Below are 17,434 nucleotides of genomic sequence, written 5' to 3' on the forward strand. Positions count from 1 at the left end.
AAGAAAAACGACTAAATAGGACGTCCTATTTAGTCCTATTCCTAAAATTACATCCGCGCTTGTAATTTAAATGTATAATATTTTTCACCTTCTTAAGTGAGTTACTGAAAAATAATTAACATTTTCATTAATATCCTAAATTTATTTAATAGGGCTGTGATTTCCAAGCTGCGTCTTCAGTGTTACGGGATTGGCCTGTCTTTCATCCAATCACAGAGCACTTCGTGCAAGTAGTTTTTGCAGCCAATCAACTGTTTGTTTATCACGACTAAGGTCCAGTCAGAAATCGAGTTAGATAGGATCGCGGATATCGTGCAGTTTGTGAAGATTTTTCTGTCTAACAGGTTTTCAGATGTGGTGTTGACTGGAACAGGCGCACGAAAAAGAGAAAACTACCAAAACTACTCTGGGCGTGCTTTCCTCCATAAGATCAACTAACTTCACATTTTGAGAATGCTTTTTTGCAATACATGACGTGTAGCATTTCTTCGCCCAAGATACTTAGAGACCTCAGTTTCCGCTGGGTGCCTTCAAGGAATAACCAGTAGGATGGCCCGACAATGGATGAACTGCGGCATCAACCATGCTGCATTTGCATATGCCATGACTACACTGGGGTCATCCATGATCAACAATATTTTTAGCTTCTACTATGTCAAACTCTTTTTGAACAAGTACAACATAGCTGAAGCAGCTTTCCACCAATCACAAGTGAGTATGTAAAAGTATTCATCTGTCTAAACGCACTCGTGTTTTGCAAAAACTGCTTCCTGTTTTTGCACACGTAAAAGTTATGTTAACGTATACTTTGCTCTTAAACCGATTATTTATACAATTAATCTTTTACAGTCAAGTATTCTATTAATTAGATACTTTTTCCAAAGATTATCATTTAATTTAGTTTATTACAAATGTCTTATTGTCTGATTTGACCATTTCCACAAGTTTTTATCATTATAACTAGGTTTACTTGCAGAAATTCCATAACTTCTATATTTTATTAGAATTCTACATAATAGATTAACAAGAAAATGAGATACAATGATCTTTCTGTGAACCCAGAATGTACTAAAAATATATACATTTTCCATTTATAATAAAAACATATTTGTGTGTAAATATGTTTTACCCGAATCTTCTCAGTTTTAGCTTCACCCAGTTCAAATTCACTAAAGGAATGCTGTTATTGCATTTTGAGTGCATTGTTATGTTATATATTACTTGAAAATGGTCTCAAAACATTGCTTGTCATATTACTGGAACAGTAATATGATAAACAACGTGAGATTATGCTCAGTAGGCAGCAGCGAGGTGCCGTTTCTGGAGGACCCAGTTGATGTGAAAGCAGAATCTTTGCTGGCCGGTGGAAACTGGTTCAGAGCTCAAACGTTGGTAGCACAATGGGTTAGTTTCAGATTTATCAACCCAAGAAGTATACAGGGGTCAGAGGTGTTTTCTTCATGTTATTGAAGGGGATTTCTGAAGCTCCAACCAGTAATAACAAAATAATAGCTGCTTTTGAAGGAACAGAGCAGCCATATGTCCTTTAAACGTGTTCTTGGAAAATTTACCCTGATGTCCTGAATAAATCCTGCTTTAACTGTTTAAAATAATATGTGCCCACAGGCGGTGTACATGGTGTGGAATGCTGTCAATGACCCTCTGTTTGGATACCTGCAAGATAACTCCAGGGTGCCTTGCTGCTCTCAGCGACGTCTCTCCATCCTTTATGGTGCTCCTCTCTACTCGCTGTCCTTTCTCATTGCCTGGTTTCCATGGAGCACCTACTCTAGTGGGGACTGGTTGAGTGGCCTACACCTGACGGTGGCACTGTGTGCCTTTGACGCACTGTTGACTTTCGTGCTGCTTGCACAGTGTGCCTTATTTGCAGAGATTTCAAGCCACCATCATAATCGTTTAAGACTTATAAAATATAACCAGGTAAGCCCACCGTTTCTTCCCTAAACCCTTTAAAGTTAAAACACTACATCCTACTTATGCCTCTTTTTGTTTTTTCCTCAGTTGGCTTCTCTCATTGGGTCCTCTAGTGTTCTTTTCTGTGGCATGGTGTCGACAAACATGGAAAACTTTAAAGCTTTCCAGGCATTCGCGGTGCTCATTGCTATAGTTAGCTGCATCTGCATGATGTACACTGGGATTTACAGTACAAGCCGCTTTGATAGTAAAATATATGAGTTAGCTGATCAAGATTGTGCCGACAAGGGGGCAAGTAAAACGGCGTGCTCCCTCTCCATGTTGAAGGCACTGACATGGCAGATTCTCACCAACAGGGACTTCCAGCTGTTTGTGGTCATGAACTTCTTCCAGGTGTTCATTTTGGCTTTCTTTAATAACTTCACCATGATATTCACCGAGCACCTGATTCCCCCAGATGCGCTTCCATCCCTAGCCAAGAGTTTCATGTATGGAGCAGGATTCATCTTACCTCAGGTAAATTTTCTAAGACGCTTCAGGCTTTTGCATAAAAGGACCAATTAGAACCTAAATACGCAACTTTTATTGGTTAAAACACATTTGTATGTGTTTTTTTTTTATGTCCATCTGTCAAATTTCTACATATCTAAAAAAAATTATCTTTATGATTTTAACCCCTTGTTCCCTCTGTAGCTTTTGGTTTTGAGTAGTCAGAGTCTACTGCAAAGTATTGGCTACTACAAGATCATCCTCTTCACATTTATTTTGGAGGCTGGGATGGCAGTCCTCATGTTTATGCTTGGTCCTCAACGTTACTACTTCTTGGCCTTTTTCCTCACTATAAATATGTAAGAAGCTTTAGCTTTGATTGCACTGTAGGCTGTCCTCTTTATTAGCTTATTTTGTGGTCTGATTCAATTATGCAGGGTTATGATACAAGCAGCCTTCAGTCTCTTTGGCTTGCCTTTGGCGGACATTATTGACACGGATCTGCAGAAATACAAACGCAGGTAAGAAAACACACAAGTATTGCATTTATTCTAAGGCATGTGTGAACATTTGGTTCACAGTATTTCCCAGATTTCTTGGAAATACCTTAATAGGTGTACATTTTTGACGACAAATGTTCCCAACCATTTTCATGTGGCTTCCTTTGGAAAATTTCAGAAAATTGCATGACTTAACTTTTCATATGCCTGGTATATTCACTTTTAAAGAACTGTGTTCCTGATATATCTAAAAATCCAATTAAATTTCTGTATCGGCATCAGATCAGCATCGTCTTGATTTGGTGTGGAAGAAGACGTGGTAGAAAAATTCTGCAAAATATAATCTCATTTTTGCAAATGAAAAATTTAAGTAGCAGTATGATAACAAAAAGCATGGAGCATTTGTGCAGTCCATTTGCCATTTATATTTATGATCCATGTTTCCAACCAAACTCTTAACCAAAAGGTTTACAAATAATATTGAAATGTGACAAATATCCTTTTAAATAGACTGATATTTATCTTCCACCATGCTTAGTGAAGATGATGTTAAAAGATGTAAATAAATATCTCCACAGCCCACTTCAGTGAAGAATGGTATTGTTAGCTCACCCAGTTTCCATAGCAACCATTTATTTTAGAAAAGCTTTTCACTGGCTTCCAATAAAGGTGGACTTTATTAGAAGCCTGTTATAATAATTCAAATTATTATAACTGGTGTTTTTTTTTTAGATCCCCTCTCTCCTCTATGGTGTTTGGAACAAATGCTCTGTTCACCAAACCAGCTCAGTCTCTGGCTCCCATGATAGTCCTTAATATCATGAACCACTTTGGATATGAGAAGCTGAAAGATTTGGGCCAGGAGTCGAATCCAAGGTAGACAATTCATTGCACCGACAATTATTGATTTTGTAAATATTAAAAACTTTTACTAGGCAGCAAAAGTACGGAATTTAATTTTTTTGTGAATAATTACTCTGCCATATATGATTTTTTTGTTTTGAAACTTAAATTGTTCAGAATGAAAACTAGTTGATCATTTAGGAAAATCAACTTCTGTCAGACAGTTCCAAAAATTAGAAAATATTTCACAAGATACTCAATTAACCATATTGATTGTGTTTAAATAAATAAACGAATTTAACCCCTTAACTACTAACCCAAAAACACATATTTGCAAGTAAACCATTGTCCTTGTGACAATTAAGAAGTTTTGAATTTTAATTTAGTAAATAATTTCTAAGTTTATTTCCTTTTTAATTAAGTACATTTTCTAAACTATTTTTTAAATGTAATTGTTACTGTGTTTTCTTATGTTTTAATGATTAAAAACTGTTATTTTAAGCATATAGTTCAAATCCTCAATTGACCAGTATGCTTTAAAATGTGAAATTTGTGGAAATACATTTTGGCAACTGAACCAAGCACTGCTCCACTTCCTTTCATAGTTTTATCTTCAGCTGAGTCACAGTTAATGATCTACAGATTGTGTCCTACTTCTTTCAGTTCAAAGGTCCCTGGTAATATTCTAATTTAGACCTATAGCAATATTTACTTTGGAGTTAAATATAATTAATGTGTATACAAGAAATTGCACAATATTAATATACTATTATTATAGGAAACAAATGTTATTGAAACCTTTTTTTAAGAGTTTGCCGGTAAACCAGGTTGAAGGGAGGACCAGCTGCAAATGAAAGTAACCTATGACTGTTTTGTATCTCCTTGTTTCTAGCGCTTTGGAAAGTCTGCACAGTGTTATGTTCTACTTGGTCTGTCTGATACCCATGTGTGTCGCCATTCTGAAAGTTCTGGCTTGGAGGCCATTTTCCATCCGCAACAGTCACACAGTTGATTCCAAGTACATTGACACCTAATATCAGTATCCTCAAAGTGTAAAAGATAATCTTTCACTGGACGGTTTATTTTTGTGACTGCTGGAGATGGGCACCAGCACCCCTCACAACCCTGGAAGGATAAATGTGTTAGATAACACATTTCTTTTTGTTGGTGTTTGGGGGCCTTCTTCATTAATCTTGTTAAAATAGATGTATTTTTAATGTGATAGGTGATGAGGGAAACATGTAAAAAGTGCAATCTCGACATAATAAGGTAATAATGTGACCTTTGCAGGGTTCTAAAGTCTAATGACAGGTGCTGGTCACACTTGCTGTTGATCAGTTAGTTGCTACTTTCCCTGTTGAATCTTACAAAAGCTGAAAGGGTTTATGTAGGCTTCCATTTTGGTGTTTCTTTGAAAGCTATGCATTCATAAAATGGAAAATAAGTAGATTTTTTTTTTTTACTTATGTAGGCTCTGATAGCTATTTTTTGTTGAAGGAAATGCATAAAAACAATGCAGGTTATTTTTTATAATAAATGACAGTGAGCTCAGTTGCATGTAATATTGACAACACACTCCAGCATGTGTGTAAAAATAGATTGATCTTTATTTACCTTGAAGAAACGGAATGAAAATGTACACAAAAAAAAAAAACATGAAAGATGAAGACCTTTGTGAATATAACTTACAAGTGAAATCATGCAGTACACAGTTTCAAAGGAAAAAAGTTTAGTAGGAAATGTCACTGTGATTAAAAATAAATTGCAGAAACAAAAATGAAAAACCAGATTTGATTCGAAAATGGATTAGAACCATTCCTTTGTAGGAGACGTATATGTCAAATGAAATTTATCCTGAATGAATGTGTGTTGTGTATGCATATGAAACTTTAAAAGTACACTGACTGGAGGCTACACAGCTGAATTGTTATCAGAGTTGAGGGATACCTAATATAAACTGATACAATAAAGATGATATTTTATAATGCCAATATCAACCTGTTCTGTGTTTATTTGTTAAAATCATTGAGGTATTATAAAGAGATTTTAAACATATTTCTAATTTTAAACATGATTCTTAAAGTAACAAGCAAAATTCCCCGAGGTAGTCTTTATTTTTCTATTGTTTTACCTACCAGGAGCCAGACTTCCTGGTGTGTCTCTATGGGCAACAGCTCTTCTGGCTGATATGCATACAGCATATGAAGGATAGGTTCAGAACCTAACCACGTTTGATGCTAACAACCTGATTTTGAACTCCAAAATAGACAAATTATTGTCATAGTCCAGTGCTTTGTAACACAGAGGGAACATGGAGTGTGACCAGTTTTAAGTTCTCAAAGAGGAAGTTAAAAAAACCAAACTTTCTACTGAAACTGCTGATCAGATATCACAAATGCACAACAGAAAGCATTTTAAAGTACAACATGAAATCTTTGTATTGCAGCAGCACCAGATTATAAAAGGAAAAAAGGTTAACACTTTCTTTGACAGGTTGTGAATAAGACTGTCATGACACCGTCATAAACATGACATAACAACTGTCATGAACATGAGTAAATCTTCAGGAATATGTCTGACTGTTGTTACAAAGTGTCATTTGGTAAATCATGACACTTTTAATCCTAAATTGACATTATTCAAAATGTCTTGACATTAACCAAAAAATCATAATCTGACATAAATTTGTTGTAAAAGTATTACTGGTTAAACTTTAGCTTTAATAACATAAATATATTTAATAACATAAATATACATAATTTTTAAAGTTTAATCAGTAATACTTTTATAACAAATTTATTTTCCCCGACTACTTTGTGTCAAGATTAAGGTTTGGTGAAGAAGGGATATTAGTTCAACTGAAAGAAGCTCCTCATACTAAGACAATGTCTGTAGGACTAATTTTGAGATGTTCACTTGTGTGACTTGGCACCAAACCATAAACCAAAATCCATAAAGTGATGGATATTCTTGTCTGGTGTGAAAAAGCTTGGCTACCCTTCATAGATTACCAACCTCAGCCCGACAGAACATCTTTAAGATGAATGAGGCTGTGACCAAAATCGTCCAACATCAGTGTCTGAACTCATTAATGCACTTCTGGAGTAATGGTTAAAAAAAAAATTAATGAACAAACTCCTAAATCTGCAATTAAAATGGGACATCATCAAAGTTCATATTAAAAGCAAGTGACCAAAACTTTTGGCAATACAGTGTCAATCATTCACAGAGTGAGAAAGAACTTTAAGATTCACAAATTGAATTAAAAATTCAAAAAATAAAATAAAAAAATCAACCTTACAACAAAATCTGAGACTTTCGTTGGATCTTTGCACAGCACTGTTAAAATGTTTTATTTTACTAATGTTTCTATTTAAAACCACCTATTACATAAGTATGTGTGCCATGTTCAACTTTTGGATCTATGTTGACTGCTTAAAACAATTTCTCATTTAATCCTCTGTTCTGTGCTGCATAAATGCCTCCAATTACAGCTCAAGAATAAACTTGCATGGACGAGTTCATCTGAGCAGAAAGTTTGAACAGTACTATGGAAAGAGACAGTCATTGTGACGCTGCTGAAGACACTGAGTCGGCATCATTACTGTGCAGTAAATGTCTAATTTCATTGGTAAACTTGAGCAAATGGAAGGACTCATTTGTCCTTCCATTTGCAACAGAACAGTCTCGTCAGACATGTTTCATAGCTTTGTAACATCCTACTGAAGCTGTTATTTAACAGGGTGAGATGACCATTAGACATTTTGGTAGATGTCGTCGGTAGAGATGTTGCCGTTCCCACTTACTACCTGGAAAGACATAAAAAAAAATATTTTTTTTTAAAACTGTTTAAACCTAATGCAACAGTAGATGTTATTGCAGTGTTTCTGTTGAGTAATTTTGACACTAATGTGCTGCAACATTATTTACCCCAACTTGGGAACCATTTCCTCTTGTGCTTTGTTTCCTTTTGCTCACAATCGACCTGCTGTGGAGTTCTTGCAGTACATCTCTGAACTGTGTTTTCTTCCTTAAGCTATTCTGCTGGAAAATGTTTCAAATGATCAATAAAACATATGAAGAGGTTTAATTTTTTTTTTACGTGTATTTAAAGGTACATTGAGTGTTGCAGTGGTGGTGTTTTGAGAGCCTTTTCTGTCAGGGATTTACTGCGCCTTTGGTTTTGTTCCTCTTTTTACGCATGGGCTTCCGCCCCCCCCCATTTAGAAAACAGTTTACACAATAGAAACACGATTAAAAAATGAGACACTTCAATTACCTTTTCGGTTTTAGAGCTCTTTTTGCTGAAGGTCAAGTTACAGTCATGCTGAAAACAGAAAAATAAAAATTTATTGCAAACTTTCAGTTTTTGTTATCATTTATCATTGTTGACATAAGAGATGTTCACAATTTACCTTCCTTACAATAATGAGTGTAACCAAAGCCAAGCTGTAGATGGCTAAGAGGGTAAATAACACCCACACAAGAATCCTCCACAGCATTACCTTAGGTCTTCCTGAAACATAAAAGAAGAAATTAGTTATCTGATTCACGTCACCAAAGCATCGATAAGCTATATTTTTTCCAAGGCTACGGTCTTCTTACCTCCCACTACAAGAAGTGTCCCATTTCCTACAAAGGGTTGGCAGCATTTTGCCTCTTTTGCAGCACAGAGGTAAAGCCCAGTGTCGTTGCCATTAACAGACTTGATGTGTAAAAGATTTTTATCTATGTTATACCCAGGAGTCTGCATAAGACGCGTATGCGAATCCTTTTTAACGACAAACCATTCAAACTCCAGGTCTCCAGCTGAACAGCGTGAATTAATGCTGCAATTTAGAACAGCTTTTTCACCTATATTTTTCCACATCAACTTTTGCTGCTGAAACAAGCATATCTCTGATTTTTGTGCGTGTCCTGGAATACAGAGCAACAAATAACCTTTGATTAAATTCCATCTTTAAAGTCTTTTAGAACAGTAGCAGGCTTTCTGTCAGATCAAAGTTGCTTTCAAGGATTTATATTTTACTAATGTGAAACTGGGGAATCAATAGGTATGTAATTCACCAAAGATATGTTATTTTCTTACCTGTCCCGGCCAGGTCCATAAGCAGGAAAGGCAGCCAAAGCATTCGCTTCATGTCTGTAGCTTGACAGCTTGTGAGTGATCTTATGATTTCCTGAATGAGAAGATGAGAAATGACTTCAACATGGGAAGAATGTTGTACTAAACTTCCTCATTTCTAACTTCCTTATTTAACTCTACTAAGCAAATTACAGCTGCAACATTTTGAGTTTAATAAATTTCTAAGCTTATTACAATGTCACAAAAGTATTCACAGCCACTTAACTTTTTCACATTTTGTAATTTTACAAAATTTAAATTTATTCAATAGGATTTTGTGGGATATATATGTTTATATATATATATGTTTATATATATATATATATATATATATATATATATATAATATGACATTTCCAAAATTTCTCAATCCCAGTCAAATTGGATGTAGAAAGTCCACAATTTTTAATGATTGCAACAGGTTTCCGGTTGCATTAAGGCCTGTGTTTTGCCTGGATTTGCACATGGATTTACTTTGCCCTGAACCTTTTCATTATAGCTCCAGATGTTTGTTATTCTGAAGGTTTCTTCCAGAATTGTCCTTTATTTATATCCATTTTCCATTAAGCCTGTCCTGCTTCTTACTTCCCTATCCCCTGCTGAAGAGTCTCTATGTTAAAATAGTTTACTTAGAGTAATCTGCAGTGATAATTTTGTTCCACCTTGTATTGTAAGCCAGAAGGTTTAACTGCAAATATTCTTCCCCTTGTCAGTATACCATAACTCTGTGGCTTTCCTGTGTAGAAAAACACTTTCATAACATGATGTCGCCACCCTAAAGTTTCTAGATATTCACTGTGCATGGTTTGCAATAAACTTTTTTTTTTTTTTTACTATGTTTTATTGACACTTTTCCATAAGGATCAGATCTGTGATCTACACTGCAAATAGTTGTACTGTAGGTTTTGGGATACCTCTTCATTGACGCTCTCCTTGAACCTCATGCTCTTTGTTGTGCCACGCAGTCATGTGCAGGTACACAGTTTTCTCTGATACTGCCTTTTTAAGACAACTGCTTGCACTGGATTTTATTTTGGAGTATAAGAGTAAAAGGAGATGAATACAAATGATTACTACATTTTTCACATCATCATTTGTTTAAAAAACATTTTAAAAAAACATATTAAATGGTTTCTTCTTGAGCTAATAAGAACAAAAAGACATAGTGCTTAATCTGAAAAGATGTAAAATTATCAAAAATATGAATTCACCCTGCAAAGGAGCCATCATTAGTACTCTCAGAGCTGACATATTGGCTTGTAATGCGTTATAACCTGCCGGAGAGAGTTCCTTTATCAGCTTTCATCCATCCATTCATTCATCCATCCATTTTCTTACACTCTTGTCCCTAGTAGGGTCGGGAGGTGTTTATCAACTTTCAAGGTAGTGCAATTGTAGAGCTCTGTTTAGAAAAGTGCTTTGCTGCTCTTGCATTGTGTGATGGAGAGGTTATGAAACTGTCTGTTTCACAGAATAACTATATTATGAGTGATGTGACTACTACTGCTTCTCCTTCTCTTTATATTACCAATACTACCAATAATAATGGCAATAATAAATATAATAATGATTTGCTGTAAATTGCTGCATTTACATAAAAAATCTTAATATTTTCTTAACATTATTTGTTTAATTACTATTTTAATATTACTTTAACTTTAGTTTTAGTTTTATTATTATTTAAAGAACATTTACCCAGCTATATCTCTATGTATACTAATTCTTACTACCATGCAAATTATGAAAAAGAAAATGAACTAAATAACACCGTATAAGCGATTGTGATGTTCCCTCTTCTGGACAGTTCAATTTCTGTAGGCGGGGCCATTTGTGCTGTCAGTCACGTTTTCGTCCAATCAGAGATGGTCTTTGTGTTATCAGCCCGCCCCCTTCCACGTCGACCTGCACCTTCGCCATATTTTCAACCCTGTGGATCCCGCAGACTTGTGTCCTCCTCTAAGTTACTAAGAGAAGACTGGTAGGGCAGCAGAACGCGTCAGTTTGAGTTGGAGAAAAACCTTTATCTTCCCAGCTCTGTCCGCTTGTATTTCCGCTCCGCAACAATGAACATCTTCAGACTGACAGGAGATCTCTCTCATCTGGCTGCTATCATCATCCTGCTGCTTAAAATATGGAAAACCAGATCTTGCGCAGGTGAGCTTCGACTTTAGTATTGTCGTATTATCATATGCTACAATGTGGCGTTCCTGGTTACATTTGTTAAGCTTGACCTGTGTCTTCAACTAGAATGTGTGTTATGAGTCTTGATCAGTAGCCTTTCTGCCAGCTAGCTCCACATGCTAATGGTACTGGTCATTCATTTGAGCCAAAGGCTAACGGCTAAAAGTAGAGCTAACTGTTAGTAGTCAGAAACAAAGTTTGTAATTTCATACATCCACAAAACATCCCACCTAATGCAACGATTTCTGTTCATTTGAAGACAAATATTGTAACTTGGGGGAATGTGTGCTGTTGGAACGTTATATCGATGATCTTTGCTGTGTAACTGTGGTTTGATTTGCTGCGACCTGCATTCCGTTGTATTTGTGCTGCTCAGTAGAGAGAAGTATTATTTGTAGTAGTACTATTCATTATTAGTTTAATCTTTTAAATATAAACTACTGAATTCGCACTGGGTGGGTTTGCCACCTCTACACCCCCAGTGATCCTGCTTTGAGGTTTGGGGATTGACTTTTTTGGTCTGCTCTCTGACGTGGCGCTCCAGGCGAAGCTACGGAAGTTAGCAACATGCTAAAGCTTTCTCTTTTAAATTGGGACGAGACGGATACTGTAACAATCCAAGGAGGGAATTAGTTTTTGTCACAAAAGTTTATAACATCATTTGTTGCAAAGAATATGATGTAAAAAGTTTAAAACGTCACAATATCTCACAATATTCAACATCAGTGACCAGCAGAGACAGTATGAAACGATGCAGTACAGAGAACATCACTATGTATTGGACATTGAGACTGTAATTTCAGAATTATAGCTGCCTATTTTGCACATCAGCACCCTTAATATCAAACCAAGACCATACACCTCTATTGCCCCATGTAAAAATATTTACACTCGTATTCATCTTCCCAAGCCTACCAGATATGAATTTTAGCAAATTCCTGTTGTTTGCACACTGTGAACATATCCATATTATAATTTGAGATATATTTCTAAATTCCTGTGATTAACAAAGTTAGGTCTTATTGTTTTATCCGATTACCCGAAAAGAGGTGGATGCTTTTGTTTCCAAATAAATCAAATGTTTTGCGAGTTATTGTTTTCAAACACCCACAATTTGATATGTGAGCATACGGTCAGTTAGCCTGATTAAGACTCAGTTTTCAATTAAAAGAAAGCTAGAAGTATTTCTTTTCTTAGTCAGCTTTACACAAGTTTCAAAGTAAATTGAGGATCATATCCAAGAGCTTTGATATTATAAAAACATTTAATTTTGGGATGGTTTGAAGTCATTTCCAGTAGATGTCAGTATACTACAATGAAAAGCAGACTGTTTTCCAGCCCACAGTTTACTGAACTTAAACATTGTATCTGCTGATATTTTCCTGTTAAAGGCATCTCTGGGAAGAGCCAAATTCTCTTTGCCCTGGTGTTCACCACACGCTACTTGGATCTCCTCACCTCTTTCATCTCGCTGTACAACACATTCATGAAGGTGAGGTAACTGTTAACCAAACACACAAGTGCGGTTTCTTTGTGCGTAGCCACTGATGAGCGCTTCTTTGCTGCTCACCAGGTAATATACATCGGCTGTTCGTACGCCACCGTTTACCTGATCTACATGAAGTTCAGGGCCACCTACGATGGAAACCATGACAGTTTCAGGGTGGAGTTCCTGATTGTTCCTGTTGGGGGTCTCTCTGTTCTCATCAACCATGACTTCTCTCCCCTTGAGGTGCGTTTAAACTGCTGTGGGGTAAACAGACTAACTTGTTTAGGTTATATATGGCCATTCATAAAGAGAATATATTGAGTTTGTAGTCAAGCACGGCAGAGGATCAATGATGGTGGGGGTGGGGGTTGGGTTTTCCTCCCACAGGAATTTTTAAATATAAAACAATATTGACTTTGTCAGCAGTAATTATTCACAACATATTGCTGACTTGCTGTCTGTGGTGTTTTTAACTAAAATCTTTTTGTCTGCAGATCCTTTGGACGTTCTCCATCTACCTGGAGTCCGTGGCAATCCTGCCACAGCTCTTCATGATCAGCAAGACTGGAGAGGCCGAAACCATCACCACCCACTACCTGTTCTGCCTGGGCCTGTATCGGGCCCTCTACCTATTCAACTGGATTTGGCGTTACTACTTTGAGGGTTTCTTCGACATGATCGCTATTGTGGCTGGCGTGGTCCAGACTGTCCTCTACTGTGACTTCTTCTACCTTTATGTTACCAAAGGTGGGTCATGTTCTCAATTTCTACCTCAAATCATTAATTAAAAACAAGGCTGAAAATCTGTATTATTGTTTATAGATGAATTGAAAGTGAATTCTTTGTCACTTGCTGGGATAATTTGTTACTTGTCATTAGACGGATGGTTTCTGGAATGTCTTTTCCTAGAATAACATTCATTCATGAGAAAGGTTATCTTCTCTACTTGTTCCCTGAAAAGCCTCACTGGAAAGTTCATCCTTAGCTGATCGGAGGTTTCAGTTATCTAAAATTCCTGAAAGGAGCAATTATTTTTTTTCCCAAAGTCTCAAGTCGTATTTGCCGATTATGACCCTGTCATTCTGCAATAAATCAGAGGATAAATAGTCCCGGATCCTCACAGAAGAATTGTTGTGCTGAAACACTTGGCGTGCTCTGTGAATTTCCTCTCATATGCCTGAGATGTAGCTAAAATAATTTGCCACAGTTCAAGATTTTTTCAAGGTATTGACGTCACAACTATCCACTGGATACCACAGCCAGAATTTAGAAACATGCTGCATATTCTAACATTTTTGGGTTTTCACTTACCTTTACTGTTTGTGACTTGCAATAGACAATAATTTCAGTAGAGACGTTTCAGAACCCTTTACTTATTCAGAAGTTTGCATGCAGGTTTTGAAGAAGGTCCAGGTGTTGAGTAAAACTGGACGGTTAACCAAACCGTCAAATCAAAGTCCACTGTCAATATCGTGTTGTTTTTAAGATGCAGATAATAAAACTGAACTAGGAAATGTTTAATAGTGTGCTCAATTAATTTTTAAATTGCCGCAAAAAAATTTGAAATATGATGCTGGGATTTTGGAATGAGAAATATTAGTAAACCTGTGCTGTGTTTTTAGTTGTCAGAGGTGATTGTATATTGCACAAAGTAGGTAAGTGAAAGAAGGGCTACCTAAAAAAATAAATAAATAAAAAAAACAAAACATGTAGATGGTTAAAACTTGGACACTGTTGGGTGTTCCTATATTATAATAAACCCAAATGCACAACTAAAGTGGCTAATGTATATAAGCTTCAAGAATAATTGTATTGGAAATTTATGAACTATTTATGAATTTATGAATGATTCAGTTTTTATTCTTAAAAACTGAATCCATGCCTTAAAACTAATTTAAAGTTTCTTAAAGGGCCAAAATAATGACCAAAATAATGACCAAAATGCCTGTGGTGACACTGCAAAAGTAACCCACTTCTTATAAAAACAGTCAGTTCCATTACTGCTTAAGTTTTTAATGCTTTTGAATCTTATCTTTCCTTTTCATAATCAGCGCTTTGCTTCAGTTTGTGGTTTTAAGTAATCTGACAATGATTTTTGAAGAGGACATCTTCTAAACCAAGACAGTTCTAGTTACGGTTTCTAAGTGACGTCTATGTTTTTTTTGTTTTTCCCTCCTTGCAGTGTTGAAAGGTAAGAAGTTGAGCCTGCCGGCATAAAGACAGACTGGAGGAGACGGCAGTCCCAGCAGACTCAGGGGGTGCAGAGATGACGTTGTGGAGTCTCATGAACGACAATAACAGATGCCTGAAACAGCCAACTATTGGGGGGGATAAAAACACTAGTCGTCTTGATGATTGCTCATGGAACTGGTAAATGCCAACAAAACACCGGCGCTGAACAAAGATCATCAACTTTTGGATTTCTGTGTTCAGCATGTTGCCTTAAAACTTCTTTTCATTGCTGTTCAAAATAGGATACGTTGCTCCTTTCTTTTTTTTTTTTTTTTTTTTTTTTTACATGTGAGGTGTATACCCTTGTTTTCTATTATTACATAACGTCACACAAAAGGTAGACTCTGAATACCTTGTTTGACTTTAACTTGGGAAAGTAAGAAAATGTACAGTCTTATTAAAGAGTGAGATAAAGCATAATGTATCAGAGTGCCTGATGAGGATTATGTCCATTTTCTGTGTTTTTGTTCATTCAACTAAACATCTTTCGATTATTTGTGTGGATATAAGCAAATATGCTTTGAGGAAAAAAACATTCAACGAAGCCAATATTAGAAGTGCATTTTTCCTTTTTTTTTTTGTAAATTTTGCTTTAGTAAGATGAAACTAAACATTTTAACAGGTTAAACTTGTTTAAAAATCACAGATTTTTATGGGGAACTCATAGAGGGATTTTGACTATAAAATATAATGTATAGACTGGATGATCTAAGTACCAGCAATTATTTTGGCACATCAGTATTTTCAAATGGTGCTCATTTTGTTTAAAATTCAATTTCAGATGTGTTCACTAGTCTTTATCACTTATATGTAGACTTCAATAAAATCCTAAAACGATGCATTGTCACATTTTTGGAGCAGATGGAACCTCAGGCCTGGTTTTAGCTGTTATTGCACTCCAGAACCAAACTCATGAACACCTTCCAGTAGTTTCTCCATAGTTTTTCCAAACCTGAAAGTGGGGTAAAAAAGAAAAGATTGCCATGTTTCTTAGAAAAATCCTCTGGCATATTGACTAACTTTTGTATCTCAGCTGATTGGTTTCTGTTCCAAATGAGCTTTTGAGCATAGTTCTGCCTTTTTTTTTGTTGCTTTCTGACTGAGTAGAGTAGGTGTGATGTTGTTCAGAGAGTGCATTTCTGTTCAATCAAAAGGCCCCATCAACTTTATCTAAGTAAGCATTCCTATAGGGGTTTCCAAATTTTGTCAATTTTTTTTTGTCTTCTTTTTGCATGATATCACCTCCATTAAAGATTTTATTATAATCAAACTTAAGTGGCTTGGTTTGATTACTGAAAAAAAAACCATTGGGAGTTCACTGCATATAATTGAACAATATCTTATGAAAAATATTCATACTCTTTAAAATGATCTATTTTGTCACACCACCACTGATCTTGAGGGATCTTATTAGAATTTGATGTTTGACAAATAGTGTATAACTTTTTTTTGCTCACCATTTTTTCTGCATTTTTGTTCAGCAGCAATACAATTTTTAAACTGGTGCAACCAGTTGCCTTCAGAAATCATGTATATAGTCTTGTATTATAATTTAAGCTCAGTAGAAATCCAACTGTTCTATGAAGACTTTAGTGGTTTGTCAGAAAACATTAGCGAACCAACAGCTACAAGAAGACCAAGAAACACAGCAGACCTAATTATGTTTAACCTAAGTGAAACATTATAAGGTTCAGTTAATTAAAGCATGTGAGATCAGAAGTACCTTTTAAAAATTCACTATCAGGTCCCACCTCAGGTTTTATCATTTGGATCAAACGTCAAATACTTGCAGAGCAAGCAAGCAATGAAAACTTCAAACTAGGTGCAGCAAATTCATGCTAAGGCTCATTCATGGAAAGAGGCAAACTTTAAGGAGAACCAAAACATTTAAATGGATATGGGGTTGGATGATGATGCAAAACCAGAGATAAAGACGCTGGGGAATGTTCTTTAATGACTGAGTCGGTCAGCTGTCCTTGACAGAAGAGAGGATGCTTTTCACAAACTTAAGAGAGGAAATCCCAGAAGTCGGCTGCTGGAAAATCACAAATACTTCCACTGATTTTGATGTATGTTTTACCTTTTCTGTTTAATTCTGGTCTCTACTTCGTTAAAGTTTAAAGTCTACATTTTAAGCAAAATTTAGGTGATGGGAACATTACCATTTCATATGCAAAAATTCCAACCCTGACTTCTAGACTAAGAAGCTCGTAAAAATGACAAAACCTTCCAAGAATGTGCAGCACTCGACACAAATCGAGCAAATGATATTTTGGCCAATCACTCCACGAATCCACCAATAGTTTTTTCACAGAAAACCCACAAACTTTGATGTATTTGACACAAACACAAGGAGTGCATAATTGGGAGGAGGAAGGAAAATGACATTGTTTCAAAATTTTTCACAAATAAAAATCTGAGAAGTGTGGCATGGAATTGTCTTTATAATTTTTTTGAATACTTTTATCTGCAATCACAGCTGCAAGTATTTTGGGATATATCTTTACCTACAGCTTTTTACAGGTAGTCAAAATGTTATATTTTTGGTTTGATCCAACAGGAACACATTCTTCCACACGCTTCCTCTGTTCCATCCTTGTGTTGTGGCAGACTGGAAACAGGACTTGTGGCTTTTTTTGC

General features: G+C 35.9%; 3 protein-coding genes across 3 annotated transcripts; 2 read left to right on the plus strand and 1 right to left on the minus strand.

The window, feature by feature from the left end:
• The first annotated feature begins 288 nt into the window (after positions 1–288).
• On the plus strand, positions 289–5,487 carry mfsd13al (major facilitator superfamily domain containing 13a-like). Its single transcript, XM_044100222.1, has 7 exons — positions 289–711; positions 1,627–1,941; positions 2,023–2,451; positions 2,629–2,783; positions 2,862–2,945; positions 3,657–3,800; positions 4,660–5,487. Exons 1-7 carry the CDS (start codon positions 550–552, stop codon positions 4,799–4,801), a joined length of 1,431 nt encoding a protein of 476 aa, XP_043956157.1. The 5' UTR covers positions 289–549; the 3' UTR covers positions 4,802–5,487.
• On the minus strand, positions 5,277–9,947 carry si:ch211-139g16.8. Its single transcript, XM_044100223.1, has 7 exons — positions 9,807–9,947; positions 8,857–8,947; positions 8,373–8,684; positions 8,183–8,283; positions 8,047–8,094; positions 7,698–7,811; positions 5,277–7,576 (listed from the first exon to the last, which is right to left on the minus strand). The coding sequence occupies exons 1-7, from the start codon at positions 9,834–9,836 to the stop codon at positions 7,523–7,525; spliced, it is 750 nt and encodes a 249-aa protein (XP_043956158.1). The 5' UTR covers positions 9,837–9,947; the 3' UTR covers positions 5,277–7,522.
• Positions 9,948–10,689: 742 nt separating this feature from the next.
• LOC122821601 (ER lumen protein-retaining receptor 2-like) lies at positions 10,690–15,004 on the plus strand. The gene is made up of 5 exons (XM_044099672.1): positions 10,690–11,046; positions 12,465–12,565; positions 12,647–12,805; positions 13,057–13,309; positions 14,745–15,004. The coding sequence occupies exons 1-5, from the start codon at positions 10,956–10,958 to the stop codon at positions 14,777–14,779; spliced, it is 639 nt and encodes a 212-aa protein (XP_043955607.1). The 5' UTR covers positions 10,690–10,955; the 3' UTR covers positions 14,780–15,004.
• The last annotated feature ends 2,430 nt before the right edge of the window (positions 15,005–17,434 follow it).

The sequence above is a fragment of the Gambusia affinis genome, linkage group LG19 (genome assembly GCF_019740435.1).
Source record: "Gambusia affinis linkage group LG19, SWU_Gaff_1.0, whole genome shotgun sequence".
Taxonomy (NCBI): Eukaryota; Metazoa; Chordata; class Actinopteri; order Cyprinodontiformes; family Poeciliidae; genus Gambusia; species Gambusia affinis.

Bases quoted from the DNA above. Each gene is read 5' to 3' on its own strand.
- mfsd13al (XM_044100222.1), top strand. From the start codon at position 550: ATGGCCCGACAATGGATGAACTGCGGCATCAACCATGCTGCATTTGCA. The intron at 712-1,626 runs GTGAGTATGTAA...ATGTGCCCACAG, and splicing joins CAGCTTTCCACCAATCACAA to GCGGTGTACATGGTGTGGAA. The intron at 2,784-2,861 runs GTAAGAAGCTTT...TCAATTATGCAG, and splicing joins TTTTTCCTCACTATAAATAT to GGTTATGATACAAGCAGCCT.
- si:ch211-139g16.8 (XM_044100223.1), bottom strand. From the start codon at position 9,836: ATGAGGTTCAAGGAGAGCGTCAATGAAGAG. The intron at 8,685-8,856 runs GTAAGAAAATAA...TCTGTATTCCAG, and splicing joins TATGGACCTGGCCGGGACAG to GACACGCACAAAAATCAGAG. The intron at 8,284-8,372 runs GTAAGAAGACCG...TTTATGTTTCAG, and splicing joins GACACTTCTTGTAGTGGGAG to GAAGACCTAAGGTAATGCTG.
- LOC122821601 (XM_044099672.1), top strand. From the start codon at position 10,956: ATGAACATCTTCAGACTGACAGGAGATCTCTCTCATCTGGCTGCTATC. The intron at 11,047-12,464 runs GTGAGCTTCGAC...TTCCTGTTAAAG, and splicing joins GAAAACCAGATCTTGCGCAG to GCATCTCTGGGAAGAGCCAA. The intron at 12,806-13,056 runs GTGCGTTTAAAC...TTTTGTCTGCAG, and splicing joins ATGACTTCTCTCCCCTTGAG to ATCCTTTGGACGTTCTCCAT.